The sequence below is a fragment of the Mus caroli genome, unplaced genomic scaffold (assembly GCF_978045245.1).
Source record: "Mus caroli unplaced genomic scaffold, Mus_caroli_1 scaffold_3, whole genome shotgun sequence".
In the NCBI taxonomy this organism is placed as follows: domain Eukaryota; kingdom Metazoa; phylum Chordata; class Mammalia; order Rodentia; family Muridae; genus Mus; species Mus caroli.
This window is the reverse complement of record NW_028227258.1, coordinates 64,276,352-64,297,665: the sequence shown is the minus strand read 5'-3', so window position 1 is coordinate 64,297,665 and position 21,314 is coordinate 64,276,352. Positions and strand designations below refer to the sequence as shown.

Below are 21,314 nucleotides of genomic sequence, written 5' to 3'. Positions count from 1 at the left end.
TTCACCAGGGCTCTTCTGAGATATCCTATTGCTGCCCTGTGTCATTGAGATTCTGCAGCTTTGGATCTGCAGGACTGGCCCTTCATATGCTCCAGCAGTTCATAGATGGGGCAGAGGTTGGAGTGGACCAGCTGAGAGCCCTGGATCTGGGCCTGGATGGTAGCTGAGCTAGTCAGCCTGCACCCAGTCCACCAGGGCAAGATCTTCAGCACTGTTCCGGCTAGCTCACCCAGTGCCACAGATGGCAAGGGGCAGGGCCAACTCTCCTCCTCTCATGCCCTTGGGAACAGCTCACCCCCCCCTCCCTGACCCCACTACTACCAGTGTCAGCACTACTGTGCTGCCCAGGTGAGGTACAGGGTCCACTCTCTCCAGTGCTGCACTGGCTAAAGTTTTGTCATCTGGACCCATTTGGAGTTAGTTTCTTTCTTTTTTTCTTTTTTAGTTTTCTGAGACATGGCTTCTCTATGTAGCCTTGACTGTCCTAGAAACTCACTTTGTAGAACAGGCTGACCTTGAACTCAGAGATCAGATACCTGCCCCTGCCTCCTAAGGGCTGGGATTATAGGTGTGTATCGCCACCATCTGGTGGTTGGAGTTACTTTCTATTGCCTGATTTGTATGCTGAAATGCTCAACTTCATTTCTTCACAGCCAAGTTAGGGTTTGGGTGGACAGGTATGTGTGACTGTGAAAATCTCTTCCTCAGAGTACTGTACAGTCTACCTGCAAGATACCCAGCTCACCTGCAGCAGCCACCTCTGCACAGGTCCACCTCTGAGCTCCTTTAGCTGGCTGCTCTAAGGCCTCCTAGAGCCTCTGTGAAATCAGTGCTTAACTAAGGACATCATCACCTGATTCTGTAGCCACACTTCAGGACTCACTCGCTGGCGTTACTCTCCTTATGGGAGCTCTCCTAAACTTCTGATCCCTGCACCACTCCTGAGTTCTACCTTCTGACAGCTCCTTTCAGAAGGCTATCCCTTTCTGTCACGAGTGTGTGGCCAGCATGCACAGCCTGGGGCAGTCACTCAAAGGCAGAGAAACCCTGGAAACCCAGGAAGCAGGTGCCAATCAGCCCTAATCAGCATCTTGGCTCTTTGGTGCTGCTGTGTGTACCTTCTGCTGTGTGGTGAGGTGAGATCTGCTCGGAACTGACACTTAAATTGTGGATCTTGGCCCTCTAGCATCCTGGGATTTCAACACCTCACGCTTGATTCCCAGGAATTCTGCTAATCTGAACGACATGGAACAACTTATGACAATCCAGAAACTTCTAGCAGTTACTTCATATTTCTTTTTTACTTGCTTCTGCTCATTTCCCAGTGACTCCAAATGCTCATCTTTAAGATCCTCTGCAGAAGCATTTGCTCAACTCTCACTGACAGTCCCACAATTTTCCTCCATGGCTGATTGGAAGCTCGAGGGCTGGTTCTTAAATTTCACTCAGAATGCATTTTGTCCCCATCTGGATCAGTTTAAAGGACAGCTTAACTGCACCTGACTGGGGGTAGAGGTTAAGACTTTTCCTCCCAGGTTCCATGTATATTCACCATCCTGCCCATTCTGTCCACAATAGATACTGTTCTTGCAGGCCACTGTGCTGAAATCTAAAATGGGTTCTGGTCATCATTCCTCCCAGCTATGGACATTTGCCAAAAGGTTATTCTATCCTGTGCTAACTGGGAGGGTTCCGTGTGTGAGCTGTTTGTATGTCCTGTTAGCTCCACTAGAAGAGGCTGTGCTGATCAAGTCCACCTGGGAGACCAATTCTTCTGAGAGCCTAGCTAGTCAAGTGACTCGCAGAGGGACCCAAACCACCCTTGATCCTGACAGACAAGAACTGGTGGGTGACGTGCCTGAGTCAGAGCCAATTCTTAACCATAGCTAGTATTAGATAGGCAAGAGGGTCCATCTACAAAGCCTCAGGTCTGATTCTACCTTAAATGTCAGCTGTGTCTTTTCATTTATAGAAGAAATATCACAAAAGCAAGAACAACCTTGGGGACAAAAATAATATAATTCTCTCTCTCTCTCTCTCTCTCTCTCTCTCTCACACACACACACACACACACACACGTATGTGTACATGTACGTGTGTGTGTGTGTGTGTGTGTGTGTGTATCACTATTGAATATTTTTTAAAAAATATTTATTTATTTAATGTTTGTATGTGAGCACACTGTAGCTGTCTTCAGACACAACAGAAGAGGGCATCAGATCTCATTACAGATGGTTGTGAGCCCCCATGTGGTTGCTGGGAATTGAACTTAGGACCTCTGGAAGAGCAGTCAGTGCTCTTAGCCACTGAGCCATCTCTCCAGCCCCCAGTCTTTTCATTTTTTAAAAACCTTACATTTCTATAAAAGTACAGAATATAAGTAACATACTTGCAAGCAAAATAACTGTACAGCCACATGCCCACCTTTCACACTTAGTACAAACTGAGACAAATACTGCTCAGTAACTTGGAGCCTTCATTGTTATTCTGTGTCTATGATGCCTCTTCCATTAAGGCTGCTCTGACTTGACTATGGAGCAAACTATACAAGCGTGTTGGAGGAGAAAATATGAAATGGGAAACCACTCAAGTCAAAACTATTACCATTCATATGTGGATAATAACTTTGATGAAGACAGCAGACAATAAGCTTCATGAACATGTGCTGTAATACTGAGCAGAGACTATTTCATAAAGTTAAAGACAAATGGGTTTATGGAAACCAAGTGATTATCACAGATTATTGATAATGTCAGTACTTGTCTTTGATAGGTATGACTCGCTGTTCTTAGCGCTGCATGGGTCTCAATGCATTAACAGTTCCCTTTTGTCATGTGACAGGCTCCTTCCATGTAGCCAGGTCACAAACATGTACCATGTACCCTAGGCAGGCTCTGAACTCCTGATCCCCCTGCCCGTGCCTCACAAGTACAAGCTTACAGCCATGTGCCAAGCCACGTGGCTTATTTCATTTTTTACACATAAGGAAACAAAGGCTCAAAGACACAGTGCCTGGTTCAAGGATGCATTGTAGGGTGAGACAAAAGATTCTAATACAAATAATTTGGCACAGATTTCTATCAAAATGCCACTTTGAAAATATGGATTAAAGATACCTTTGGATGACTTTTACGTTGCGCTTTTTTTTTTTTTTTTTTTTTTTTTTTTTTTTTTTGCCTGAAACATTTCATTGTAGAAGAGTCTCAAGGAGTTTAAGAAATTCAGGAGATTTAAGACTCAAAGAAGTCCCTCCTATATACAGTTTACAGAACTGCTGAGCAACTGTTGGAGGAAGGAGAGAGGAAGGGAGAGGGGGGAGGGAGGGAGAGAGAGAGCATTCATCTCCACAGATGTTCTTCAGTACAGAGCTGCCTCAAAGCTGCAGGGTTGGGGTTCCAGGACTAGAGCCTGCAAGAGGTGTCACCCACACTGTGTGCTTTCAGTGATGTAACTGCCCGGGTCACTCACATGAGCCTATGAGTAATCTCACTAAAGTCAGGATCACCAAGCTGAACTTGGATGGAATCCTCTCTCTGCTCTGTCACTGCCCTGTCTATCTGGGTAGAGAGGAAAACACCGTCTAGAAGACTTAAAGGATTTTTAGGTAGCTGGAGAAAAAGAAGTTGGAACAGTCTTAAAGTAAAGGATGGATAGCCTTGTCCTCTGCACAGTGACATTAAATATATACATAACCTCCAAAGAGTAAACATTATTCTAACAATTTAAAGAGAGATGCTGAAATTCAGGAAGTAGAACTTAAGAATGTTCTTCCTCTGGGTGAGAGTAGAGCTTCGTGGTACAGTCACTGCATACAACAAGTAAGAAAGCGTCCCACCAGCTCTTTACAGAGACACAGGGTGCCAGCCTTACCTTTTCTTTTTGCTTATGATCATGTCCATGGTCTGCAGCAGTCGCCGTTCCAGGGCAAGAATATCTGTGTCAGTCACGTTCCTGCAATGAGCAAGAAATGAGTGATGTCTGGGGTCCCATGCTTGGGCATCATATAGCCACCTGGAGAAACATAAACTCCATATAGCTATTTTTTCTGTTGTCCTAGTGCAGTAGAGGGTACCCTGTGCTCAGTCTTTCTCAGCTTTGACCTAGACACATTTGAAATATATGCTTATTGGCTAGAGCATATATTCAATCTGTGGGTCGTGACCCTCAGGCAATTGTCTATCTCCAAATATGTTTACACTACAATTCAAAACAATGGCAAAGTTACAGTTATGAAGTAGCAATGAAAATAATTTGATGGTTGGAGTCACCACAAGATGAGAAGCTGTCAGGAAGGTGGAGAACCACTGGGCTAGAGAGAAGGCTTGGGGTTAAGAGTACTGGCCACTGCTGGAGAGGACCTGGCTTCCCAGTACCTGGAAGTGGCTCACAGATGTCTCTAACTCCAGTTCTAGAGCATCTGATGTTTTTTGTGGGTATCAGGCACATACATACATATAGACAAACACTCATAGACGTAAAAATTTAAAAAGATGCTTAAATTGGCATGGTCTCCTACTATTTGATGTCAAGGAGGAACTAATTTCCTGTAGTTGGGAGAAGCTCACACTGTTGTCCACTGGAAAGATGTATTTAAAGAGTGTATGCAAAGGGACATAAAATTCGCCACTTAAAAAATAAATGAGCCAGATGTGGTGGCACATGCCTGTAATCCCAGTGTTCAGGGGGTTAAGGTAAGGGAATCTAAATTAAAATCAATTAAGGGTACATATTCAGTAACAGTGAAAAAGGAAGGAGATAAAGTATGTGTTACCTGAGGAAGTAGGACATGTATGTGTACGGACAGTTGACAGCACCGAATCCGGAAAGCAGAGCCATGAGCGTCACCCCGATCACGCCTACCCGGCTGATGAGCTGCTCTATGGACAAGATCCCTGAAAACACCGATGCACGTTAATACTGGGCACTACACACAGAGCGGCTTCCATCTGTGCCACAGAAGCAAACACTGCTTACAACATCAACCGGTATCTTATACAAGCCCATTACAACATTTGTTTTATATTTATTTGTTATGTGTATGAGCATTTTGCCTACATGTGTGCTGGTACCTGTGGAGGTCAGAAGAGAGTGTGAATTCACTGGAACTGGAGTTACGGATGGTTGTGAACCATCACATGAGTGCTGGGAACCTGCCTAGGTCCTCTGCAAGAGCAACAAGTGCTTTTAATCACCATCTTACCAGCCAACAAGCTTATTTTTAAATATTGGCAGGCTGCTGATCTTTGCCTTTGTTTATTATATGAAATGCTGAAACAGATATTGCTATTTCATTTTAAGTAAATTAATTATGATACATATGCTTCCTTTAAGATTGTTTTTAATACTTGTACTAGCTAGTTTGGTGTGCCAACTTGATATAAGCTGGAGTTATCACAGAGAAAGGAGCTTCAGTTGAGGAAATGCCTCCATGAGATCCAGCTGTAAAGCCTTTTCTCAATTACTGATCAAGTGGGGAGGGCCCACTGTGGACAGTGTCATCCCAGGGCTGGTAGTCTTGGGTTCTATAAGAGAACAGGCTGAGCAAGCTAGGGGAAGCAAGCCAGTAAAGAACATCCCTCCATGGCCTCTGCATCAGCTCCTGCTTCCTGACCTGCTTGAGTTCCAGTCCTGACTTCCTTGGTGATGACAGCAATGTGGAAGTGTAAGCCGAATAAACCCTTTCCTCCCCAACTGCTTGTTAGTCATGATGTTTGTGCAGGAATCGGAACCCTGACTAAGACAGTGCTTTATTAATTTACTTCTTTGCATGCATGCGTTCGTGTCACAGCGCACATGTGTTTAGAGGACAACATGTAGGAGACGGTGTTCTCCTACAACCGTGAGGATCCCAGAGGGGAGCTCAGCGCATCAGGCTGGGCAGCAGATGCCTTTGCCCACTGAGCCATCTTACAGAATGACTATGTGCTTTTAAAAACTACATGTTTCCTCAACCCAAATGAAGGAGTTTTCCTCCCCAAATCCAAGCTACCATGTGGAAGGTGTTGGAAGGTGAGGCAGACTGCAGACACTGGGTCACTCAGCTCATTCCCATCTTTTTTTAGCTTTTCCCCCTGTACTACAGGATCTGGGAAGCACAAAGCTCTTTCATTCCCAGATTTTCTTGAGACTACAACTACAACTCTTGAAACTCAGTAAGTTTCACCGACTGAGATGCTCATGTGAGCTGTGAGCAGTGGCTGCCATGGGCAGCCCGGCAGAGGCTCTGCACAGTGGGTAAGAGCACTGGCTGCCAGGCCTAACAGGCTAAGCTGCATCCCTGGGATCCACATGGAAGAGGCAGAGAACTGACCTTAGAGGATGTCCTCTGACCTCCACATGAGCACCTAGGCATCTGCACACCCACCCACGAGTGTCAGAGGAGAAAAAGGATTGGGCCTGTCAGGGAAGCCCACTCTGGGAGAGAACAGTGGCAGCCAGCCCCGCCCCTTCCTTTTCTGTATTCCTTGGCTGTGTCCTTGGCCATCCACTCTCACTATAACACACTGCCTTGCAACAGACCCAAGCAACATGCCAGTTGACCACTGATTGAAACCTTAAAACTGGGAGCTAGCCGGGCGTGGTGGCGCACGCCTTTAATCCCAGCACTCGGGAGGCACTCGGGAGGCAGAGGCAGGCGGATTTCTGAGTTCGAGGCCAGCCTGGTCTACAAAGTGAGTGCCAGGACAGCCAGAGCTACACAGAGAAACCCTGTCTCAAAAAACCAAAAAAAAAAAAACTGGGAGCTAAAATAAATCTTTCTGCCTTTTAACCGATTAACTCTTGTTACACTAACAGAGCTGACCAGCATTCAATAGGCCCTGTAAATCTTATGTGGCCAAACTAACATTTGGTACCCTCAGAAAGAAGGAAACATTTTGTTTCAAAGTCAAATACTTCTGAGAGAAATAACTTGCTCTATTTCCCACAATCAAAAGTTTAAAAAGTTATTATGATTTTTCTAATTAGAAAACTAAAAAACCCCTCTTCCCACATCTGCTCTACTCACCATGTTTTGGGCTGAGTATGGGGAATGGGTCTCCCAGCTTCCAGAAGAAGTACATAAAGGTCAGCCATAAGAGACAGGAAAAGAGCAGGCGCTGTTTGTGCACTGAGATAGGAAAACGAGACTGTTAGTGGGACAGCTACTACACAGCTTGCTTATTACAAACATGAGGGTAATTAATATGCAAATGCTGGAACTACATAATTTTTGGCAAAAGCATTCTTACCACCATTAGGAAACCTTTCTTATGTGTAAGTAGAACATTTCATATATTAGTTAGGAATTTCTTCTCTTATTCAGTCTTTAAAAATATTGTTTTCATTTACTCTTTGAAAACTTCACACAATAGATTTATTATGTTCTTTTTCCTCCACCAACAGCTCCCAGATCCTTCCCCATCATTAGAAAAGTGTTGCTAAAATTACAATGTGGACTGAGTTCAAGGAGATGGTATAGTAGAAGCCGAAATAAGTCTGGCAGGAGACCAGGAGACACAATCTACTTTCAGACAGAACTCATTTGATGACTGCTTTAAGATGCTGTGCCCCCCAGATACTGAAATATAGAAACAAAGCCATCTATAACCCACTCCTAACAGCATGCTTCCCAACCTGCGTGCTGACGTGAGAAGACGCAATACTCACACAGTTGGATGTTACTCACGATAAAATAACCAATGTAGAAGGGCACCATGAAAACCAGGATGAGCAGAATCACACACAGGTTCAGTTTCCAATGGAAGTAACGGGAGCTGAAATTAACAGCAAAGGTTTGCAGGGAAGCCGGCAACTCTCATGCTTTTAGTATTCCTAAGGTCTCTAGTTCTTGGAGCCTATGCTGAATACGACCCATGGAATCAGCTAACTAGGCTGTTACTTTGCTGGGCACCTTTAATCCAACCAAGCACTCCAGAGGCAAGAGAACCTTTTTGAGTTTGGAGCCAGCCTGGTCTAAATAGTGAGGTCTAGGACAGCTAGGACTAGAAAGAGATACCCTGTCTTAATATATGTGTGTGTGCGTGCACCTATGGTGGCTCATACTTATAATCCCAGTATTTAGGAAAAGGACAGACGATTTTCAACTTAAGGCTAACTTAGGTGACATCATTGAAACCTTGTCTCACAAAAGAAAAGCAAAACCAGCATTTTATATATGAGTTTCTGAATAGCACATAATCACCTTGACCTGAGATTTTCATTTAAAAAAAAAAAAAAGACTGTTAGTGTTTCAGCCATGCTCACAGGCAGTATGGATAACATACACATACTCTAAATGTAATAGTAACAACAACAACAACAACAACAACAGAATTTAAGGAAAGCTTAACCCAACGACAACAATAATAATAGGATTAAAGGCAAGTTTAATCCTGCACACCTATATCTCTAGGACTTGGAGGTAGAGTCATGAGTATTACAAGGACAGCCTTTGTCACATACTAAGCATGAGGCCGCCCTGGGCTACATGACATCTTGTCTCAAAACCAAAGCAAAACTGGGCTTGTGAGAGGGTTCAATGTAAGGTCACTTGCTGCCAAGCCTGATGACATAAATCCTGGGACCCGCATGGTGGAAGGGGAGAAGTGACTTCTGAAAGGTGTCCTCTGACCTCCATTCATGCAGGGACCTCTATGTGCCTCTCCCCAATAAATAAATAAATAAATGTAATAAAAATTAAAATAAAAAAGAATCAAAGGAAAACAAATGTTAATAGCAATTCTGAGCAATAAAGACTCAGAAACTCTTTTGTAGCTTGATCTTAACATCTGACATGCACAACTTTCACTAATATTTATAAAATACATCTTTTTCTGTTAAACTTTATACAGGGCAAAGTGACACATAGCTTTAATCCCAGTATCCAGAAAGCAGAGGCAGGTAGATCTCTCTGAGTTTGAGGCCAGCTTAGTTTATACAATAAGTCCCAAGCCAGCCAGGGCTACATAGTGAGATGCTATCTCAATAAGTAAATAAGTAAAAAAACCCACAAAAATTAAAAAATGTAGCACTTTTGCTTTTTGGAGAAACAATTGACCCACATGAAGTGTATAATCCAATGGTCTTTAATTATTTTAGGCATTTCCGAGACCCCATAGAGACTCTGTACCCACTACCAGTCACTTTCCATTGTTCCCCATCTCCCCCGTCCAAGGAAACCACCTAAGTCAATAACTGAAGTACTTCTGTGTCTGTGGACTTGCATCTCTGGACAGCTCCTATGAATGGAGCGCTATCATGAGTGGCCTGCGGTTGTGATTGGCTGTTTTCACTTAGCATAGGGCTTGCAAGGTTCATCCCTGTTACAGCTTCTATCCATAGTCCATCCTCTCATGGTTGAGTGACATTACCCCATTATTCATCGATTCAGCAGCCAATACACATTTGGTTGTTTCAACCGTAAACTATTATACATAGTGTATAAGCAATGATGCTATGAACATCTGTGTCGTGTGACATGGCCATGCTTTATTTCTCCTCACAGAGACGGGATGGAATGGTCGAGTCTGTATTTTTCTCTGTGCACTGCTTCTGTGTGCTGCACACTGCCCCAGCAGTATGTGAGAGTCCAGCATTATTTGGCTCTAACACCACTTGCTGCTGTCTGGCTTTTGGTTATCACCATGGTGGAAATATCATGGCACTGTGGTTTCGACTGGTGCTTCTTTGATGGTTAATGACAGTGACCATCTTTTCATGTCCTTATTGGCTACCTGTCTATCAGTCAGACCGTCTGTCTACTTTTTATACTTTGCTCTTTCCCTTTAATGGAACTCGGGACTGAACCTAGAGCCTCCAGCATGTTAGGTAACTACTCTAAAGGAAACTGTATTTTATGACCTTTGTACACTTTTTTTTTTGTTTTGTTTTTTTTGTTTTTCGAGACAGGGTTTCTCTATGTAGCCCTGGCTGTCCTGGAACTCACTTTGTAGACCAGGCTGGCCTCGAACTCAGAAATCCGCCTGCCTCTACCTCCCGAGTGCTCTTTGTACACTTTTTAACTGTGTTGTTTTTACCACTGAATTGTAAAATTTTCTTTGTATGTCTCAGAAAGAAATTCCTTATTAGATAGGTGGTTTGAAATAATCTCCTGCTCTTGGGAGACCTATTCATATCTGATAGTGTCCTTGCAAATTACTGAATTTAAACTCAGGCCTTGTTACATAAAAAATAGACAAATGGTTGGGTGGCCTATGAGGATGTAGAAAATACAGGCTAAGCAACTAAACTGAGGAAATCAGGAAAAAGAATGATACTGGTAAGAGGCAGGTAGTCCTGAGGATGGCTGGGCTAGTCCTGATGGTTGTTATAAAACAGGAGTTCTGGACACTTGCTATGGATGGGAAACAAATTTAGCTCTAAATTAATAATCTATTTTAAACAGATGATTTGATCACACAGATAAATCATAGTGTCTGTAAAAAAAAAAAAAGGTCAAATTGGTCATAATTACAAAATTTTATTACCCCAATGAATTTCCCCCCAAAGAGTTATAGGATTCACTTAATGATTAATGGATGATAATATCCTTCCCCCAAAAACCTGTATGGGTTACAGAGGACTGTCCTCACTGTTCCCCCATATTACAGATGGACAAAGAACCCATAAGTAACAATGAGCCTCTGGGGGGGGGGTGCAAAATCACTAAGTAGAGATGTTTGTTTGCGTTGGTAGCTTTTGCTCTCTGATGTCAGAACATCTAGAAGGCAAAGGATCTGTACACAGTCTTTAGCTGGCTTCCGGAACACGCTAGGAGGCAGTAGGTCTGACCCAAGTATACTTGTTCTGACAATTAAAGGTCAGTCACAGGCTAGAGAGATGCTTAGTGGCTACGAGCACTTATTGCTCTTACAGAGGACCCCGTTCTATTTCCAGCACCCACCTGGCAGCTCACAAATGTCTGTGACTCTAGTGTCATAGGATCCGATGCCCTCTTCTGGCTAACTTGGTACCAGGACACTTACAAGCATGCAGGTAGAACACTTACACATGTAAGAAAAGCTGATCACATGTTTTAGCTGAACTTTTGAGCTGAAGATAAAGTGATGTAAAGTGATGTTCGCTTGGGGAAAAAGGCATCCAAACAATACCCTGCATCTGAATAGAATGCTATATACTTTACTCAGAGGCAAGTCTAAGGACTACTCATATTCAGAACCAAGTTTCTCTTTTGAAAACTATTTTGAAACCCAGTCACAAAAGAACACACATGATATGCACTCACTGATAAGTGGATATTAGCCCAGAAGCTTGGAGTACCCAAGATACAATTCACAAACCACATGAAACTCAAGAAAAAGGAAGACCATAGTGTGGATACTTTGAGCCATCTTAGAGGGGGAAACAAAACACCCATGGAAGGAGTTACAGAGACAAAGTGTGGAGCAGAGACTGAAGGAATGACCATCCAGAGACTGCCCCACCTGGAGATCCATCCCATATACAATCACCAAACCCAGACACTGTTGTGGATACCAACAAGCGCTTGCTGACAGGAGCCTGCTATAGCTGTCTCCTGAGAGGCTCTGCCAGTGCCTGACCCCTCTAGTGTCGATGAGAAGCAGCACACACACTTCCGGGAAGGATGCAGGACTTGCACTTACCTGCTGTTCAGAACTCCCAAGATCTCAAAGATGATAAGCTCAAACATGGTGCATGAAAACGCAAAGGTCACGGAGAAGATCACCTGCACCACATACTGACGCACCTGTTAAAGCCACATGCACAAGTTGGTCACAGCCTTGCTAGAAATCCTTAACTGATTGATAATCTTCTTTTGAAAAGTCAGAAAACCTGTGTTGACCTCCCCAGTCTTTGAAGAGGAACTTGGGTTAAATGATGGAAGTGAGCAGCACTTTCGAATCATGGCTGCCTCTTTCCAGAATCTTCTTGTGGTTGGGGAATTTAAAGCACAAGAGGATGAAATGACAGGGCCATGTGTAGCACTAGATTCCCAATGTCAGTGATTAAAAGACAACAGATCTGTATGCATGCTTAATGTTAAAAGGAGTTCTTCAACACTGCAGAGCTCGCATCAGCTCTGGAACTTTCCTGAGATGCCTAACAGTATTGAGCAGAACAGAATCTCTATCTATAATTGTGGGCTCTTCCAGACAGCTCTCCAAACTCCTAAGGAGGTTTACTATAGAACGTCTTAGAAATGCCCCAAAGTGCATGGTAACTAAACAGTGAAAATTATATTAGAAAATGTCCAGTATAAGATATGGTTCTTTTCTAAATCCAAGACTTTAAATAAGAACCAGACTAGCTTTCGGATTTGGGTATTAACTTAAACTTGAAGGCTGGCAATTGTAGATTGAAATGGACACTTCTGAAGCATTAGAAATTAAATTTCATCCTGCAATTGGTGAATAGTCCCAACACGACTAAGGAATGGCCTTCCTTGCTCTTAGCCATGTGATTGCTTTTAAGTCACCTAAACTAGTATGGCCTGGTGGTACGTGCCTATAACGCCATCACTTGGGAGGTTGTAGCAGGAGGACTGCTATGAGTTAGTGGCCAGCCTGAGCTATATAGCAAGTTCCAGGCCAGCCTGAGTTACACAGCAAGATCTTGTCTCAAAAATCCATGCTAGTAGTTAGTAACAGACAGAGAAATCAGCCTACTAGTGAACTCTGAACACCATGTGCAGTTTCATGACTGCACACCCTTGACTGGTGCAGGTTTTCTATGTGAGAAAGCGAACACACTTTTTTTTTTAAACAGAACCATTTCTCTTATTCCATTCTAAATGGTTTCTTCTCACCTCATAGTCCTTAAACAACTGGCGCATGAAGAAAAGCCATCCGAATCCAAAAAACAGTATCTAGGGTAGAAGAAAGATAAAATGTCAGGACACACCTTCTTTTGACAAATGCCTTATAGAAACTCTTTTACCATAAAATATCTGCTAACTAGACAGCTATTTTTAGAGATTAAAAATGAGATCCACTTTTATCATTGGAAAAAGACGCTTACACGCTCTTAGAATTTTTAAATTATGCATTACATAGAATGAGTTTTAAGGCAGACAAAAAATGGAAATATATATATTTTCCCATAATGTTATGAAGCCAGTTTATAGTCGTTTGTGGTTCCTAATAAATTTTAAAACAGTGTTTTAGTATTTCTGTGAAGAGTGAGATGGGGACGAATCTCACAATAGCTTCGTGATTGGGATGGCACGAATCTCTTAATAGCTTCTGGCAGAATTGCCATCTTCACAGTGTTAATTCTACCGATCTGCCTTTCTATTTTCTGGTGTCTTTGTCAATGTCTTTCTTCAGAGACTTAAGGCTGTTGTTGCAGAGGGCTTTCACTTCCTTGGTTAGATATTCCTGGGTACCGTATCTTCTTTAAAGCTACTGTGAGAGCAAGGCTGTCTGTGCCCTCTCTCAGGGTATCTGCTGTTCATATATAGAGAAGTTATTGATTTGTACAAGTTGGTTTTATATCTTGCCGCTGTGCTGAAATATTAATCATTTCTAGAGTTCTCTGGTGGACTTTCTTAAGTATAGTATGTTCTCTGCAGATAGAAATAGTTTGACGACTTCTTTTCCTAATTGAATCCCTTCAATTTTCTTCTCTTGTCTTATTGCTCCAACTAATACTTCTTGAATTATATCGAAAAGAGTGGGGATGGTGGGCAGTCCTATCTCACTCCTGATTTTTAGTGGGACTGCTTCACATTTTTCTCCATTCAAAGTGAAGGGGAAGACTGTCAAAAATGGGCTTTAGCTGGGAAGAGGTCAACACAGGAGAGGGAGGGAAGAGGGATAAACAGCACTAGGGATGTTTGACAAAGCCCTAAGGAAACACTATCTGATAATTACCTAATATTACATAGAACATATAAGTGTATCCTTCTACCCACTCATGCATCCACCCATCCATCCATGCATCCATCTACCCATCCATTTATGTAAAATGTCGTTATGCCACTTGGGCTAACAATGTTCCCCACAAGAGCCATAGACTATCTAACAAACCTAGCAGCAGGCATGAGAAACCTCTTTTTGAGCTGCTGGTCAGGAGAGCCCAGAAGACTCTCAAAATAATTCAGGCTATTATTGTTGCCCTTGATAACCTCCCTCAGAGGCTGGAGGTAAATTTACATTACTGAAGAACCATGTACTTTGGAGACAGGACTTGGAAGATCTGAGCTGGATCTGATCTGAAAACTTCATCTCTGAGGTAACTTTTATAGTACCATAAGTACTACGTAAACTGCCAAGGGAGAAAAGCAATCAATAGTCCTACCCAGCTGAGATGCCCATGAACTGCAACAATGACCAACATGGCAAGATATCCCTAAAGTACAAAAGTGGTACTCATATCTTGACGGTAAGCAACAGCTGTCTGATTGGACTGGAGCCTCCTACTCAAGAGGAGGGAAGTCAAGGCTGGTATGATAAGCCCAGCCAACCACCTGGGGCTAGTAAATCATGATCTTAGAGGAAACCTGCTACCAGCACTTTACTAGACCAGTAAAATTAATTCCTAACTGCACTCTAAAAACGTATTATCCCCACAGATCAGCACAGCTCTCTTCCACTAGAAAAGAAGCTCCTTTTAAAAGAAGATGGAGAGCATCACAGAAAACCACTCCTGGTCAGAATACAGACCACAGTGATGGGCGCCTGGCCCTGATGGATGCACTAGTGTTTTTCAGGTCAGCTTTCTTAGCTTCTCCATTTTTCAGCCTAGTCTATAGAAAGCGGTTGCCATTTTGCTGCAAAGACAAGATCAAAGGCTATTACATTTGACAGCTTCTACAAAAGCTGGTGTCAGAGACAAGCCCATTCCAGCTGACGACATGGCTTTTTCAAAAGGATATACCTCCCCCTCCCTCTTTCTCCTTCCTGTATTGTCTGGGGCATTTATAAATAAAATCTTTTTGTGCCCTCCCTAGTGACTGTAACAGGTCAGCACTAACTACCCACTTGTGCCCTTCCTGCCAACCAAACATTTACTTAAGACACAACCTCCCTGCTTCTGCAGGCACATGTTCTTTCACACTGAATTGTCTGTGGCCCTTGACAGAACTTCTCTCTCCTCTAATAGCTCCACAGATCTTAATGCATGCATTGCTCCCTCTGGAAGCCTTTCTCTAACCCCCTTCCCTCCCCCCCCAACCTCCCCTCCACTAAAGATAAGGCGTTCTTTTTGTATAATCCCATTCTCTTTTCCTTCCCCAAGGCACTGATCACAGAGTTCTGAAATGCCTAATGAAATGCAAGCTGTCAAGATAAAGACCATGTTTGGTTGGTCACTCTTTGTAAATACTCCCGTAAAAATGTCTGTAGTATCTCCATGTGTGATACTAGCCACTAGAAAATTCAAAGATGAGTAAGACAGTCATCACCCCCAAAGAGCTTACAGTACAGTGGTGAAGACACTACATAAATAATGTAATATCGATGAGCAATGGAGGGACATGAGCCTGATACTGTAAGACATGATGGAGATCAAGTCTATCTCTATAGGGCTGCTAGGCTTTCTGGAGATGGTACCTACGATGCATTTTTCTACAGAGGTTCCAAAGTTTTTAACCATTCTCTTAAAGAGATGAGTAAAAGTCAGATGAGAAAAAGGCAAAGGTGGTGGGGACAGGAGGACGGGGCTCTCGAGACAGCAAAGAACACGAAGAAAGGCAGGTGGGTAAGGTGTTGGCACACACTGGCAATTGTATAGCTGGGCGGTCCAGAAGACAATGTTTATTAAGGAGAGTTTGAAAACAAGAACAGGGAGGAGAAGCAGTAACCAGTTACCCAGAGCCCAGCACACCACCCAAGGAGCTTTAACTACTCTGGAAAAATGAGGGTCACTGAGGCCGTAAATGACGCAGTGAGATTTGTTTCATATAACAACTACAGTGGCTTGTGGGGCTATAGGTGTCTTTGGAGGAACTCACGTGAGGATGACAAAACCCTGAGTTAACTGGTACAGAAGAGGAGGCCACAGGTAACTGTTTTAGAAGGTAAAACCAGCAGATGTCAAGGACGACAAGATCCAACAGAAATGGGACCTTAGGCAAGAGAAACAAACAGGAATTGTGTTTGTATGATGAGATAGAGAATGGGAGGAGAGAGGGAGAGGGAGGGAGGGAGGGAGGGAGAGAGAGAGAGAGAACAGCTTTAATGTGTTATCAGGTACTCATGACTGGCAGCCATGAGGAAAGGTGTCAAGTTGGGCACTTAGGAATGGGAGAGGTATGCATGGTCAGATGCATAACTTAATGAAAACCAAAACCCAAAACAAAACAAAAAAACAACCAAGATAAAAAGAATGGGATCTCAGACAAGAAATAAGAAGTTTGGATGATGATTTAGATTTAGAATGGGGACACGGGGGCAGATATATAGCTTTAATGAGTTCTCACATGCTCCACTGACAAAGCCTGAAAGGGCTTTTAAATCCTGTGCAGATGAACAAGCAAGTGCAGTTGGTGTGGTTATCCGAGCCAGCAGTGGGGCTGCTCAGGAGGCAAAGAAGGAGGGTCCTGAGCCCAGAAGTCTGAGGTCAGCTTTGGGCAACATACTGAGACTTTCTCTTAAAAAAGAAAAGAAAGGAAGGAAGAAATTGGAGTATTTATTATATCAGGATAAATATGAACTCTTACAACACTATAAAGGGAAAAAGCAACTTCAAAATCTTTTCAAATACACTGGAACCTGCATGACTTTTTTTTTTTAATGAACAGTTTTACAACTGTGCAGAGCAGACCCTTGACCTTGTGCTCAGTGTACTGCGGGGACTTATGAGTGGACTCTGGAACTGATAAAACGTTAACAGCTGAACTGATGCTCAGCACAGGTGGATGACAGTTGCTTTTATGAAATGACTTCAAGGTTGGAAGGGTAGATTAAAAAAGAAAGACAATGGTTGGCAGAACAGTTAGCAAGAATTAACTGGGAAAGACACCTCTCTTGGGATTTACTCATGCTTCTATCCATTAGCCAATACTTCTTAGTGATTACTGTGTGCCAAGTGCTGGAGGTAGATTGGTGACTGCTGCTCTCAAAGGGCAGATAACCTATGAAAGAGATAACGAGTAACTAACTACAAGACAGTATGGCAGCCCATAAGGGACATGAGTGAAGGGCATTATGGTGACATGAAGAGAAACACTGGTCTAACCTGGTCCAAAAGTATTTGGATATCCAAGCTGAAATCTGAAGGCTGAACAGCAATCAGTTGGCCAAGAGGGAGAGGGGCAGGTATGAGGGGGAGAATTCCATAAAAAGACACTGTAGAAATCTGGAGGCACGATGGCACAGCCAGGTTAAGAAACTAAAAGAAGTTTAGGAATTCTATACAGTATAAAAAACAAAATGAGAACATGGTGAGTGAGACACAAGGCTAAATAGCCAAAAGTCAGGGTCCTATGGTAAGCGGCTGTGTATGACATGTTAAGGACTTTGTGCTTTATTCTGTGGCATGAACAAAAATGTCAGAGGTAATAAGTTTTATAAAGTTTAATTTCTTTTATTATTTGTGTGTGTGCACATGTGCTTGCAAGTAGAAGGCAGGGGAAAACTTTTGGGAGTTAGTTCTCTCCTTCCATCTGAGCACCAAGATCTAACTCAGCTTGTCAGGCTTGGGCAGCAAGTGCCTTCATCCGCTCAGTCATCTCACTGGCCCGAGGTGAGAGGCTTTGGTATGAAGTCTCTGATTTCATACCACATAAACCTTCCAGTTCATATGGAACAGGAAAAATGGTGTATGCATTGCTTTCCTGTTAACCACATTTCCCTAGCGCCTTACTTGGCCTCCACTCTGCCACCAACTGGGTCAGATGCTAGGGAATACAAGAGAAAGAAAGATACTATCTTGGATTTCATGGGGAAGAAAAATAAAACATACATGAGAAAGAAAGTGGCTGGAATGAAAGGCCCCTTTGGTTATTGATAGGGGACAAGTTACGCCTCTCCCTGTGGTGACATTTTCATTTAATTAACACCTCAATGATGGTAAAGTAGCCCCAAAACATAGAGAGACAGGGAGCATTTGACGCAAAGGATTGTTTGGGTTTTAGATTTCAGCACTTTGGTTGGTTAAATTTAATATTTCATGTGGATATATTTGTAAAAGTTAAAGATTATAAATTTAAGGCATAAAAGTTTAGAAAGCTGTATTCTTCGGTTAACTTTTGAATTATGTTCATGTTAATCTCACAGGTGAAAGTGCATGGAATTATACTCTTATTTTTGTACTCTTTAACAAGCTGGGAATGGACACTTATATTTATCTGTGGGGAAAAAAACCTCTTAAAACTTAAATGTTTTTTTTTCTTGAATTGGTACTAAGGCTGAAAGTCACTCTGTGTCATTATCAAGGACAACAGGGGAGGTGCAGAGAGATTTTAAGCAGAAGGCAGGGTGTCCAGAGTTTTGTGTATTTACAGATTTGAAAACTATGCTAGCAACAACTTGAAAGGTATGAATTTTGAAAAGGGAAAAATGGTTACTGTATTAGAGTGGTGAATGGGTTGGCTTTTTCTTGTTTTACATTTTCTTAAGTGTTGTTACGGACGTTTTCAAGAGGTGAGGGCAATGCTCTATTGGGGGAAGCATTGGGATGCAGCTGCACAAACCCTAAATTCAAGGATGTACCTCACTTACGTCCCTCAGGGGAACTGTTTCTTTCCCTTGCCATTTGGATGCGATGAAGAGAAAAATCTTTTACTGGAAAGATGCGGGGTGAGAGTGATAATGTAAGCAAGGAAGCGTCTGCCGTTGCTCCTACGCAACCATTACTTAGTGAGTGCTTGCATTTGAAAGTGGGTACATGGCTATGCTCATAAATACATACATGATATCAGGGCTATCATAAACACTTGGGGTGGGGTGGAAGGAAACCCTGGAGAGACACGACTGATAGGAAAAGCAAGAGGCTCACTAGACGATGCTAGCAGAACTTGCCGGTGGTGTATACTCCCTCGGTTTTGTTTAACGGTAGATGGAGGTGGCCAAGTGAGAAGAAAACAAGGGTCGACTGCGACTCGCAAAGAGTGAACAGCAACCAGAGAACGAAAGATGAGGTGTCACTGCACAAAGGAAAGCTCAGACTTGGACCTCGCGGAGGCAAACGTGTCAGCACCCGGATCCTGCAAAGCCCATACCCATCCCGGTCCTCAGCCCTGGTAGGCACGCTGCCGTGGGCCTCCCGCAGGGAGCCAAGCTTCTCCAGGCTCCGTGGTCCGCGGAGCTGCCCGGAAGCCTCGGGGCGCCGTGAGTACTGACCCCCGCATGGCACCGGCTCAGCGCTGGGGCCAGCCAGGCCCTCCCCAGAGTCTGGGGACGCACGCTAGGTGAGTGACAGCACCACACGTCAGCCTTCGCCACCCGGGCAAGGGGGCGGGCTGAGCAAATCCAGGTTCTCCCAAGGCTCACCTGGGAGGTGATCATGATGCTGGAGTCGATCAGGAAGCTCATGGCGAAGCCTCGGGAGGCCCATGCCCAGCTGTCTATCCCTCAGAGAAGCCGCGGCTTAAGACCTGTCCACCTGCTGTGGTAGGCGGCCTTCGCCCCAGCCACCCGGGCTGGCCTGGCGCGTGCTTACGTCATCAAGATGCGCCCCAGCCAGCCAATCAGCGGCCGCATTCTCCGTTTGCATGGAAGGTGAGGGTGGGCAGGGCTGGAAGCCGCTGGGTAGACCAAAGAAGATGTCTTTCTTCTTAGTAGGCACAAGGAGGTGAGGAGAAGTGACATTTGCTTTAAGTGGCACTGCCATTAAATATAATGAATATTATTTTTATATTTTTCATAGCTAGAAACACTGGGCTGAGAGTTGCGCGAGGTCCTCAGTGACATCCCCAGCACGGCAGAAAGTAAAAATAAGTTAACATAGCGAGTGAGGCTTTAAGTCAAGCAGTGTGTTGCAAATGTTACAGATTTTACTTGGTTTAAAAAGCAGTGTGACATCTATAAGCGAAAGGATGGTTGACAGGAACGTAAGAGTCTTCTCAAACATAGCTAAGTAAATTTCTGATATGATAACGTCAAAAGCACACCGCTTATAAGAGTGTGCACTCATTGGACTCTAATGAGACCGCCATTATAGTTGGTGCTTTAGGGTGTGGAGTTTTAGGCCAAAGGACTAGAAATTACATGAAGACAGATTTTAATTCAAAATAATAATTACGTAGGAGTCTGAAGGTGGGCTATGTTAGAAAATAGTTTCCCCCTTCCCAACACGGTCTGAGTGAGTGGCTGTGGCTCAACTACAAAGTGAATTATAATTCTTTCCTTTAGATACTCCATTTATGAAGGCTTAATATACTACAATGGGACTTAGACTTTTCCCACTAAAACCCTAGCTAGTCTTATTGTAAAGACTAGTTACAGTCAAGGCTTGTAAGGGTACAAGTGTATGTGTGTGTGTGTGTGTGTTGCAGGGGATGCTGGTATCTAGAAAGTGAGTGCTCAGATTATAATATAAATAAACAAGAACATTCCCCCAGGTTGCCACACATAAAGAAAGACCCCTGTTCCTTTGATCTGAAGCCTGTCTTACCAAGCAGCCTGTCCTAGTTAGGGCTACAATTGCTGTGTTGAGACACCATGACCGAAAACAAGTTGGGGAGAAAAGGGTTTATTTCAGCTTACACTTTCACACTGTAGTTCCTTTTTGAGGGAAGTCATGACAGGAACTCAAACAGGGCAGGGATCCTGAGGCAGGAGCTGATGCAGAGGCGATGTGTGTGTGTGTCTGTGTGTCTGTGTGTCTGTGTGTCTGTGTGTGTCTGTGTGTTGCTTACTGGCTTACTTGTGGCTTGCTCAGCCTGCTTCATATGTGTATAACTCAGACATGGCAACACCCACGATAGACTGGGCCTTCTATCACCAATCACTAGTTAAGAAAATGCTCTACAATTTTGCTTCCAGCCCAATCTTATGGAGGCATTTTTCTCAATTGAGTTTCCTTCTTCTTAGATAACTTTAGCTTGTGTCAAATTGACATAAAACCAGATAGCACACAGCACAAACTACCTATCAGATACCAAATCCCTGTACCAGAGTGCCAGGGAGCTATGGAGGCTGCCTTACCATGAGAGTCTCTTAAACCACAGAACTCTGTGTTCCTGGTCCCATCTCTCAGGGAAGCAGATAGCTGCCTACAATGTGGCACTCAACTGTCATTCAAAGCTGTGGGATAGTGGAGGATACTGGGAAATTGTACTTGTATAATTATCATGCCTAACTAATTTGATCTATAGGATTTGTTAACTTAAGTAAGCACACACAGAGATGAAATTTAAAATTGAATATGTAAGTTGGGATTGATAAGTGAAAGCAACACTAGGGATTGTT

General features: G+C 43.4%; 1 protein-coding gene across 2 annotated transcripts in view; it reads right to left on the bottom strand.

The window, feature by feature from the left end:
* The window catches only part of Gphra (golgi pH regulator A), a 34,553-nt gene extending 15,005 nt beyond the window's left edge, over positions 1-19,548 (bottom strand). The window contains exons 1-7 of one of the 2 annotated variants that reach the window (XM_021158347.3): positions 19,395-19,548; positions 12,767-12,826; positions 11,604-11,707; positions 7,648-7,754; positions 7,007-7,108; positions 4,772-4,892; positions 3,871-3,951 (exon numbers count right to left, since the gene is read on the bottom strand). In XM_021158347.3, the coding sequence (XP_021014006.1) occupies positions 3,871-3,951; positions 4,772-4,892; positions 7,007-7,108; positions 7,648-7,754; positions 11,604-11,707; positions 12,767-12,826; positions 19,395-19,436 (617 nt within the window). In that variant the 5' untranslated portion in view covers positions 19,437-19,548. Of the gene's footprint in view, positions 1-3,870; positions 3,952-4,771; positions 4,893-7,006; positions 7,109-7,647; positions 7,755-11,603; positions 11,708-12,766; positions 12,827-19,394 lie in introns of those variants that run through there. The other variant, XM_029474972.2, reaches the window with a different exon arrangement.
* Between the last annotated feature and the right edge of the window lie 1,766 nt (positions 19,549-21,314).